The sequence below is a fragment of the Lasioglossum baleicum genome, unplaced genomic scaffold (assembly GCF_051020765.1).
Source record: "Lasioglossum baleicum unplaced genomic scaffold, iyLasBale1 scaffold0980, whole genome shotgun sequence".
Classification (NCBI taxonomy): Eukaryota; Metazoa; Arthropoda; class Insecta; order Hymenoptera; family Halictidae; genus Lasioglossum; species Lasioglossum baleicum.
This window is the reverse complement of record NW_027470039.1, coordinates 10,999-22,618: the sequence shown is the minus strand read 5'-3', so window position 1 is coordinate 22,618 and position 11,620 is coordinate 10,999. Positions and strand designations below refer to the sequence as shown.

At 48.5% G+C, this 11,620-nt stretch overlaps 1 protein-coding gene across 1 annotated transcript; it reads right to left on the bottom strand.

Moving 5' to 3' along the window:
• Positions 1–541: 541 nt before the first annotated feature.
• LOC143220449 (uncharacterized) lies at positions 542–5,943 on the bottom strand. Its single transcript, XM_076446099.1, has 6 exons — positions 5,682–5,943; positions 5,217–5,396; positions 4,998–5,147; positions 4,638–4,880; positions 645–4,517; positions 542–564 (listed from the first exon to the last, which is right to left on the bottom strand). Exons 1-6 carry the CDS (start codon positions 5,941–5,943, stop codon positions 542–544), a joined length of 4,731 nt encoding a protein of 1,576 aa, XP_076302214.1.
• Positions 5,944–11,620: the final 5,677 nt, after the last annotated feature.

Genomic DNA, 11,620 nt, shown 5'->3' with positions numbered 1-11,620 from the left:
CCTCTCGCACGTGTTTTTACTCGACTAGCCTGCGGGATGCATCCTCTCGCACGTGTTTTTGCTCGACTAGCCATGCGCATCCCAAAAAACCTGCGCATGCGCATCCCACAAAACCTGCGCATGCGCATCCCACAAAACCTCGCACGTGTTTTTACTCGACTAGTGTTTAATTAATGATGAAACTTGTGTTGGTTAATATCACAGAATTTATTAACTGTATGATGCCGGTTAACACTGTGTGGATACAATCGGAAAGTGCTCTGATATACGTAACCGTACGTTCTCGCGATCCTCGTTTGTCGTCTGTGTCTTTCACGTTGTAAGCGTGATTAACGTCTAACGTCGCTTGCGGCCGCGGAGCTATTCCAACGGAGAGGGGATCACGTGACCCCTCAGTATCAAGGCGGATTCACAGTACAATCTTATGCATACAATTCTGAACATTCCGCCCACCTCTCTTCGCAGAAGAGAATGCTCGCAGTTACACATGGGAACCGGTAATCTACGCGCGCAGTAACTCAGTGTAGGGGAATCCCACAGTCTATGTTAGACTACTGGATGTTACTGTTTCGGAAAACAACGACTTATTAACTATGTAGCTTACAAGTTACTAAGTTCTAACGCATGGTTGATCTTCATTCAACCTTCTAGTTCTTCCCTACACCTCAAGGGGATCAATTTTGTTATTGGTCTCTTCAATATTGTCGACGCGGTTCGTAGCGTAGCTACCCTGGGTAATCCATCATCACCCTTATGTAGCGCAGTGATTCTGGCTAACGGCCATTGAGAAGGTGATGAAATTTCATTCCGGATGAGAACCAGATCTCCCGTAGTCATTGGTCGGCTGGGCAACTTCCATTTGGTTCGTTGTTGCAAGGACTGCAGATATTCCTGTGACCAGCGTTGCCAATAGCCTTGCAGCATCTGTTGTACAATTCGCCAACGTTTGAACAGCGGAATTTTATCTACGAGACAATCGGGCTCCGGAACAATGTAAGATGAGGACATAATTAAGAAATGTGCAGGCGTGAGTGAGTTTATGTCGGACGGATCATCGGACATAGCCAGGAGAGGTCGAGAGTTGAGGCAAGCCTCAATTTGGGTTAACAGTGTATAAAATTCTTCGAACGTCAACCTCGCCTCGCCAATGACCCGACGTAGGTGATATTTCGTTGACTTGACAGCTGCCTCCCAAATCCCTCCAAAGTGAGGGGCTGCCGGGGGGTTGAATTTCCAGGTAGTACCCTGCTCAGCTAGAGCTTTCGACAGTTGGTTAGCTTGCTGACTTGATTTTTGAAAGAGCCGATTAAGCTCGGAGGCAGCTCCTACAAAGTTCGTACCCTGGTCGCTAATAAGTGTACTGCAGTGACCCCGACGAGCACAGAATCTTCTAAAGGCAGCTAAGAAGCCTTCTGTGGTATAATCAGAGACCGCTTCCAAATGAACCGCTCTTGTTGTTAAGCATATGAACAAACAAATGTAGCCCTTGTAGGCTGTACGCCCGCGCCCTGCTGCCGCTCGCATATAGAATGGACCCGCGTAGTCCACTCCTGCCACACTGAATGGCCTAGCTGGACGTACTCGCGTCAAAGGCAGACTTGCCATTTGTTGGTAACTTGGTGTTGCCCTATAACGAATGCAAGTGTGGCACCTGTGAATTGCCGACTTCACCCTTTGACGACCCTTAATCAACCAATATTTATTACGCAACGTGGCCAACGTTAACTGGGTACCGCCATGTAGGGTTCGAATGTGAGTATCTTGTATCAAGAGATCTACAAATTTTCCCTCAGCGGGCAAGATAAGCGGATGTTTTTGATCCAAACTCAGTAACGAGTGCTTTAAACGTCCACCGACTCTAATCAATCCCTCTCTCATAATTGGATTAAGTGATTCTAATTGACTACCCTTTTTTACAGTCTGACTTCTTGTCAGCAACTGCAGTTCTTTAGCAAGATATGTCCTTTGGACAATGTGTACCCATACTAAACGAGCTCTATCAATTTCCCAAACCGACAATTCCTTATTGGGAGTAGGTCTGTCGCTATGGAACCAATTCTGCAAGAAGAGTGAAGACGTTGCATGCCAATTTTTTGAGATCATTATCTCCTTGAATCTTGTGACGAGACGTAGCATATATGCTGTGATTCGCAAAAGTTTTTGGAGGTTCGAACACCTTTCATTTAACAAGTACCAAAATGCCCGGTTCTCTATGTTCGTTCCTCTTCCTGCTAAGGTCTTAGCAGTTACCGCCGTATGGCAAGAGACGCCTTCAACTATAGTTTCACCTCTAATAGTGTTAGAGAGAGAAAAGAGAGAGAGAGGCCAAGAATTTTGATTTTCCGATAGCCATGTAGGTCCTCCCCACCAAAGCCGAAGAGAACGCAATTCTGAAGGCTTTATACCCCTGGACACTGGATCTGCAGGATTACTTTCTGACCTGACATGCTTCCACGATGCCTTCGGTACCAAATTATGAATGTCAGCGCAGCGATTGGCGACAAATGTAGGCCATTTGGATGGGTGCTCCTTGAGCCAATGTAACACGTCCAAGGAGTCAGTCCAAAGGTATATGTCAATTCCTCTATCATCGAATAGGGGTAGTACATTGTGTACTAATTTTGCAAGTAAGTGAGCTGCGGAGAGCTCCAGTCTCGGTATGCTTAGTGTCTTAATAGGAGCAACTTTAGATTTGGCCTGAATCAATTGTGTGGATATCGACGATTGTGTTTCGGTTCGCAAGTACAATACTGCTCCATATGCTAACTTCGATGCGTCGGCAAACCCGTGTAATTGCATTGAAACAGGGGTTTGTACGTAACCTATCCAACGGGGGATGTCGATTTGAGACAACGAGGGCAATTCCTCATACCAATCCTTCCAATCTGTTGCTTCTACAGCAGGCAATGGATCGTCCCATTGTAGTTTCAAGAGCCATAACTTCTGCAAGAAGATTTTTGCTGTTATGGTTACCGGAGCTAACAATCCAAGTGGATCAAATAATTTTGCCACTTTTGATAAAACTAGCCTTTTCGTCCAAGTGGTTGGGCAAACCCCCATGTCGGTTTTGTATTGGAAGAGGTCTCTTTGAGGCAGCCATTGAAGACCAAGCACCCCGTAGGAAAAGTTGTCCTGCAGCAAAATCTCAGTCTCCACAGCTATGGAATCCCTGGGCAGCCACTCTAATAATGATTGTTCATTCGAGAGCCATTTCCGTAGTGGGAAGCCGCCCACCTTGCACAATTCTAATACTTGTTTTTGTTTCAATCCAGCCGTCTCTAAAGAATGACCTCCCGACAGGACATCATCCATGAAGATTTCCTTCTGTAAGACACTAGCGCCTAAAGGAAAATGTTCCTTTTCATCGAATGCTAACTGTTTGATAACCCTATTTGCAAGAAATGGGCTAGATGCTAATCCATAAGTGACCGTATTCAATTTGTAAATTTGAATCGGGTCTGAGGAATTGAATCTCCACAATATCAACTGATATAACCTGTCTTCCTCAGCTAGGAGTATTTGTCTAAACATTTGTTTAATGTCTGCGACGAATGCGTATTTGTATTTACGCCAACTAATGACAAGGTGAGATAAGTCGGGCAGCAAGTTAGCCCCTACATGAAGACAATCATTCAAACTAACCCCAGCTCTCGTCTTCATGGAGCCGTTGAAAACTGTCCGTAATTTAGTAGTTGAACTACTTTCTTTGAGTACCCCATGATGAGGCAAGAAGCAACAATTATGCAAATCCAAGTGGGAAGTGGCTATTACTGACATATGCGCAGTCGCAATATAGTCTTGCATGAACTCACAATAAGCCTGTTTGAAAACAGAATCTCTATTAAAGCGTCTTTCCATGTTATCAAGCATTTTCTGAGCTGATCTGTGAGTATCGTGGAAAGAAGGAGGTTCACTAATGCAAAGGGGCAGTCTTACAGTATACCGCCCATCGGACATCCTTGAGTGTGTCTCAAGAAAATGCTGCTCGCATGTCTGCTGATCGGGAGTTTCAAGTTGCACAGGAGGAAGCTCCTCTTGCAACCAGAACCTTTGCAATAGTTCATTGACATCCTCGTCTATTGTGCAGTGTAGCACAGTTGGTCCGACTCGCTGAGTATCACTGTTGCAACCTGTTTGCCCCGATATCAACCAACCCAGACTCGACTGTGTAGCAATAGGTTCATGGCCTTCGCCTTTAATTACCCGACCTTCCACCACCTCTGCGTGCACGTCCGCCCCCAGTAACATGTCTATGGACCCGGTCTCATGGAAGCGCGGATCGGCTAATTCCAAATCATTTAAATGTTTCCAATCGCAGTCATTTGCCGAGACAACAGGGGTGTAACCGCTGACCTTTCCTACTACGTAGGCGCTGACTCGACAGCTGAAAGTAGACGTAAAATGAGGCTTGATGGTGAAGACAGTCTTGCTTTTACAAGTAGTTAAAGAACTATTACACAGTCCAGTTATAGGTATTCTACAAGCGATTCTATCTAACCGCAATCTCTGACATAGAGCTGTCGTGATGAATGAAGATTGAGAGCATTGATCTATAATTGCCCGCGCGAGGCATTCTTCCCCTCGACTATTTACTACATATACATAAGCTGTAGCAATAAGAACGGTATCAATAATACCGGAATGGCTTTTGGCCATGTGTGCCACTGCACCAGATCCAGAATTCGAGGTTTCTGGAGCAGCCGGATCCTTGGATCCTTCATTTGACGTGAGACTCCGATTTAATGCATGATTATTATTGGCTGGCCATGCGTTTCGATTAAGATGCAAGATACTGTGATGCTTACCGTTGCATTCTTTACAGCGATTTTTCGAAGGACAAGAATCCAACAAGTGGTTCCCCAAGCAATTATAACAAATCCCTTTCGATTTCACATGCTCATGTCTTTGAGGAATTGTTTGTGCTCGAAAGACATCACACTGTAATAGAAAATGAGGTTTCGAACACAGAGAACATTTTTGGGGGAATCGACCGTTACCTGATCCCTTTACTGACTTCTTGGCTACATGAAAGGTCCTGGTCGTATACTGTTTGTCAGCATGTGGTTTAGGATGACTACGTGACTTGTTATCTTTCAAGGCAGGGGCGATCGACGCGGCTCTCGCCCTGGCTGCACTTTCAATAGCTTCTAATGATATAATTTGAGATGATAGGAAACTCTCAAGTTCAGCAAATGTAGGAGGTTCATGGGAATCACCTAGTGACGACTCCCACTCCTTTCTAGTCTGTGTATCTAGTTTACTAGCAATCAAGAAAACAATAATATCATCCCAAGTCTCCGTTGAGCGACCAAGCGCCTTTAATGAAGCCAAGGGTCCCATAACTCCCAGCAGAACTCTCTGGAGTTCGGCAGAGGTTTCCGCAGAAACATCTGTCACTGAAAACATGTCGGCCAAGGTCACATGGACTAAGCGCCTTTTATTCTCAAAATATTTCACTAACCTTTGCCAAGCAAGTGAAAAATTCCCTTCAACTATAGGAAGGTTTTTAATCTGGTCAAATGCAACGCCTTCTAAACATGACTGCAAGTACTGAAACTTAGAAACGTCTGACAGACTTGCTCTATCCTTTACAAGAGAGGTGAATAGACTTTTAAACGAAGGCCACCCCGTATAACTTCCAGAAAATTTAGGCAAATCTATTTTAGGCAACCGAGCCTCACTCTGATCATGAATCACAGAAGTTTCAAATGTGTCGTCAGCCTTGACGCGTGAGTATGTGCCAACTAGGACATTCAAGTGTTCTTGAAACTCTCCACGTATCTCATAATACAATTCTTCCATCTCATCCATTCTTTTAGTTTTAAAGTACTCGTGTTCCCTTTTTGGACCTGCCAGTTCTAACAGTTTAGCATGGGTTGCTCTGTATTGATTCCAGTGTTCAGTCAGTCTGTCTAATTGAGCCGTGGTTGCTCCTCCGGTCATCTTTGCACTACCCCTTTTCTTGAAATTAAGGAAGGATTTCTCCACCTTCGCGAATAATTCGGTCTGTGACGCTACTAACTCATCCATTTGTATAATGCAAATATAACCCAGAACACTCGAATCAATCTCAAACTGAGCAGGTCACCAGGATGAATAACGAATATAATCGTACAAGTAGACAATCAATGTCGAAATAGCGTCGTTACAAGAGTTCACGAGTAATGAATGTGATCGCTTAATACAATCAATGTGAAACTGCCACAATCGCAAAGAATAACGAATATGATCGTTTACAAATTCAAATCAATATGGTAATTGCGCAGTTACAAAATACAATCAATATGAAAATGCCACAATTGCATAAGAATAACGAATACGATCGTTCAAAATTCAAATCAATATGAAAATGCCGCAATTGTGAGAATGGCGAATATAATCGTTCAGATACAAATCGATTTTTAAATCGAGTAGTTACCAGTGTTCGCGTTTGTTATGGCCACTGCCTATAGCGGGTCGAAACAGAACCACACTATTATGAAATGTACATCTGAGATTAGAATAGAGCGAGATGGGAGAACTCACCCAGGACAGTATATTTACGTATCAACGATTCCTTGCCAATAGTTCCAATATAATACTGTCGTATTTCCAATGTGTATATCTGTCTCGCTGGTGTTGTCTCTCTCACGCTCCTTGTTATGGTTGTTGACCGCGCTCAAGTTCAGCGATGATCAACAGTCTTCCAGCCAGCCCAATATGGCCGACTTTCCGTCTCTTGTCTCGCCACGTGGTAGCGAGTGGTTATGTATGTAATGCGCTAACGCTCCAAATGTCTGGCGTAAGCTTAGACAGTTTAATGGAAACTATGCCTAGTTTCGCCTTTAAACTGTACGAGGATCGACACAAGAGCCAATAACGTAATATGCACAGGCACGGTATCACTTGCGTTTCAGCTCTCACAAGCTTCCGTGTTCCTTCCAATTCCACAAGCACGGATCCGGCTCGAAGGACCAAAATGTTTAATTAATGATGAAACTTGTGTTGGTTAATATCACAGAATTTATTAACTGTATGATGCCGGTTAACACTGTGTGGATACAATCGGAAAGTGCTCTGATATACGTAACCGTACGTTCTCGCGATCCTCGTTTGTCGTCTGTGTCTTTCACGTTGTAAGCGTGATTAACGTCTAACGTCGCTTGCGGCCGCGGAGCTATTCCAACGGAGAGGGGATCACGTGACCCCTCAGTATCAAGGCGGATTCACAGTACAATCTTATGCATACAATTCTGAACAACTAGCCTGCGGGATGCATCCTCTCACACGTGTTTTTGCTCGACTAGCCTGCGGGATGCATCCTCTCGCACGTGTTTTTGCTCGACTAGCCTGCGGGATGCATCCTCTCGCACGTGTTTTTACTCGACTATCCTGCAGGATGCATCCTCTCGCACGTGTTTTTACTCGACTAGCCTGCGGGATGCATCCTCTCGCACGTGTTTTTACTCGACTACCCTGCGGGATGCATCCTCTCGCACGTGTTTTTACTCGACTACCCTGCGGGATGCATCCTCTCGCACGTGTTTTTGCTCGACTAGCCATGCGCATCCCAAAAAACCTGCGCATGCGCATCCCACAAAACCTCGCACGTGTTTTTACTCGACTAGCCTGCGGGATGCATCCTCTCGCACGTGTTTTTACTCGACTACCCTGCGGGATGCATCCTCTCGCACGTGTTTTTGCTCGACTAGCCATGCGCATCCCAAAAAACCTGCGCATGCGCATCCCACAAAACCTGCGCATGCGCATCCCACAAAACCTCGCACGTGTTTTTACTCGACTAGCCTGCGGGATGCATCCTCTCGCACGTGTTTTTACTCGACTAGCCTGCAGGATGCATCCTCTCGCACGTGTTTTTACTCGACTAGCCTGCGGGATGCATCCTCTCGCACGTGTTTTTACTCGACTAGCCTGCGGGATGCATCCTCTCGCACGTGTTTTTGCTGGACTAGCCTGCGGGATGCATCCTCTCGCACGTGTTTTTGCTCGACTAGGCATGCGCATCCCAAAAAACCTGCGCATGCGCATCCCAAAAAACCTGCGCATGCGCATCCCACAAAACCTGCTCATGCGCATCCCACAAAACCTCGCACGTGTTTTTACTCGACTAGCCTGCGGGATGCATCCTCTCGCACGTGTTTTTGCTCGACTAGCCTGCGGGATGCATCCTCTCGCACGTGTTTTTGCTCGACTAGCCTGCGGGATGCATCCTCTCGCACGTGTTTGTGCTCGACTAGCCTGCGGGATGCATCCTCTCGCACGTGTTTTTACTCGACTAGCCTGCGGGATGCATCCTCTCGCACGTGTTTTTGCTCGACTAGCCTGCGGGATGCATCCTCTCGCACGTGTTTTTGCTCGACTAGCCTGCGGGATGCATCCTCTCGCACGTGTTTTTGCTCGACTAGCCTGCGGGATGCATCCTCTCGCACGTGTTTGTGCTCGACTAGCCTGCGGGATGCATCCTCTCGCACGTGTTTTTACTCGACTAGCCTGCGGGATGCATCCTCTCGCACGTGTTTTTACTCGACTAGCCTGCGGGATGCATCCTCTCGCACGTGTTTTTGCTCGACTAGCCTGCGGGATGCAACCTCTCGCACGTGTTTTTGCTCGACTAGCCTGCGGGATGCATCCTCTCGCACGTGTTTTTACTCGACTAGCCTGCGGGATGCATCCTCTCGCACGTGTTTTTGCTCGACTAGGCATGCGCATCCCAAAAAACCTGCGCATGCGCATCCCAAAAAACCTGCGCATGCGCATCCCACAAAACCTGCGCATGCGCATCCCACAAAACCTCGCACGTGTTTTTACTCGACTAGCCTGCGGGATGCATCCTCTCGCACGTGTTTGTGCTCGACTAGCCTGCGGGATGCATCCTCTCGCACGTGTTTTTACTCGACTAGCCTGCGGGATGCATCCTCTCGCACGTGTTTTTGCTCGACTAGCCTGCGGGATGCATCCTCTCGCACGTGTTTTTGCTTGACTATCCTGCGGGATGCTTCCTCTCGCACGTGTTTTTACTCGACTAGCCTGCAGGATGCATCCTCTCGCACGTGTTTTTACTCGACTAGCCTGCGGGATGCATCCTCTCGCACGTGTTTTTACTCGACTACCCTGCGGGATGCATCCTCTCGCACGTGTTTTTGCTCGACTAGCCATGCGCATCCCAAAAAACCTGCGCATGCGCATCCCACAAAACCTCGCACGTGTTTTTACTCGACTAGCCTGCGGGATGCATCCTCTCGCACGTGTTTTTACTCGACTAGCCTGCGGGATGCATCCTCTCGCACGTGTTTTTACTCGACTAGCCTGCGGGATGCATCCTCTCGCACGTGTTTTTGCTGGACTAGCCTGCGGGATGCATCCTCTCGCACGTGTTTTTGCTCGACTAGGCATGCGCATCCCAAAAAACCTGCGCATGCGCATCCCACAAAACCTGCGCATGCGCATCCCACAAAACCTGCGCATGCGCATCCCACAAAACCTCGCACGTGTTTTTACTCGACTAGCCTGCGGGATGCATCCTCTCGCACGTGTTTTAGCTCGACTAGCCTGCGGGATGCATCCTCTCGCACGTGTTTTTGCTCGACTAGCCTGCGGGATGCATCCTCTCGCACGTGTTTGTGCTCGACTAGCCTGCGGGATGCATCCTCTCGCACGTGTTTTTGCTCGACTAGCCTGCGGGATGCATCCTCTCGCACGTGTTTGTGCTCGACTAGCCTGCGGGATGCATCCTCTCGCACGTGTTTTTACTCGACTAGCCTGCGGGATGCATCCTCTCGCACGTGTTTTTACTCGACTACCCTGCGGGATGCATCCTCTCGCACGTGTTTTTGCTCGACTAGCCATGCGCATCCCAAAAAACCTGCGCATGCGCATCCCACAAAACCTCGCACGTGTTTTTACTCGACTAGCCTGCGGGATGCATCCTCTCGCACGTGTTTTTACTCGACTAGCCTGCGGGATGCATCCTCTCGCACGTGTTTTTGCTCGACTAGCCTGCGGGATGCATCCTCTCGCACGTATTTTTGCTCGACTAGCCTGCGGGATGCATCCTCTCGCACGTGTTTTTACTCGACTAGCCTGCAGGATGCATCCTCTCGCACGTGTTTTTACTCGACTAGCCTGCGGGATGCATCCTCTCGCACGTGTTTTTACTCGACTACCCTGCGGGATGCATCCTCTCGCACGTGTTTTTGCTCGACTAGCCATGCGCATCCCAAAAAACCTGCGCATGCGCATCCCACAAAACGTCGCACGTGTTTTTACTCGACTAGCCTGCGGGATGCATCCTCTCGCACGTGTTTTTACTCGACTAGCCTGCGGGATGCATCCTCTCGCACGTGTTTTTGCTCGACTAGCCTGCGGGATGCATCCTCTCGCACGTGTTTTTGCTCGACTAGCCTGCGGGATGCATCCTCTCGCACGTGTTTTTACTCGACTAGCCGGCAGGATGCATCCTCTCGCACGTGTTTGTGCTCGACTAGCCTGCGGGATGCATCCTCTCGCACGTGTTTTTACTCGACTAGCCTGCGGGATGCATCCTCTCGCACGTGTTTTTGCTGGACTAGCCTGCGGGATGCATCCTCTCGCACGTGTTTTTGCTCGACTAGGCATGCGCATCCCAAAAAACCTGCGCATGCGCATCCCACAAAACCTGCGCATGCGCATCCCACAAAACCTGCGCATGCGCATCCCACAAAACCTCGCACGTGTTTTTACTCGACTAGCCTGCGGGATGCATCCTCTCGCACGTGTTTTAGCTCGACTAGCCTGCGGGATGCATCCTCTCGCACGTGTTTTTGCTCGACTAGCCTGCGGGATGCATCCTCTCGCACGTGTTTGTGCTCGACTAGCCTGCGGGATGCATCCTCTCGCACGTGTTTTTGCTCGACTAGCCATGCGCATCCCAAAAAACCTGCGCATGCGCATCCCACAAAACCTGCGCATGCGCATCCCACAAAACCTCGCACGTGTTTTTACTCGACTAGCCTGCGGGATGCATCCTCTCGCACGTGTTTTTACTCGACTAGCCTGCGGGATGCATCCTCTCGCACGTGTTTTTACTCGACTAGCCTGCGGGATGCATCCTCTCGCACGTGTTTGTGCTCGACTAGCCTGCGGGATGCATCCTCTCGCACGTGTTTTTACTCGACTAGCCTGCGGGATGCATCCTCTCGCACGTGTTTTTGCTGGACTAGCCTGCGGGATGCATCCTCTCGCACGTGTTTTTGCTCGACTAGGCATGCGCATCCCAAAAAACCTGCGCATGCGCATCCCACAAAACCTGCGCATGCGCATCCCACAAAACCTGCGAATGCGCATCCCACAAAACCTGCGCATGCGCATCCCACAAAACCTCGCACGTGTTTTTACTCGACTAGCCTGCGGGATGCATCCTCTCGCACGTGTTTTACCTCGACTAGCCTGCGGGATGCATCCTCTCGCACGTGTTTTTGCTCGACTAGCCTGCGGGATGCATCCTCTCGCACGTGTTTGTGCTCGACTAGCCTGCGGGATGCATCCTCTCGCACGTGTTTTTGCTCGACTAGCCTGCGGGATGCATCCTCTCGCACGTGTTTGTGCTCGACTAGCCTGCGGGATGCATCCTCTCGCACGTGTT

Coding starts and splice junctions, on each gene's coding strand:
- LOC143220449 (XM_076446099.1), bottom strand. CDS start 5,943: ATGACCGGAGGAGCAACCACGGCTCAATTAGACAGACTGACTGAACAC. Junction 5,148..5,216: donor GGAGTGGGAGTCGTCACTAG/GTGATTCCCATG, acceptor TTATATCATTAG/AAGCTATTGAAAGTGCAGCC. Junction 4,881..4,997: donor GAAGTCAGTAAAGGGATCAG/GTAACGGTCGAT, acceptor TGAAATCGAAAG/GGATTTGTTATAATTGCTTG.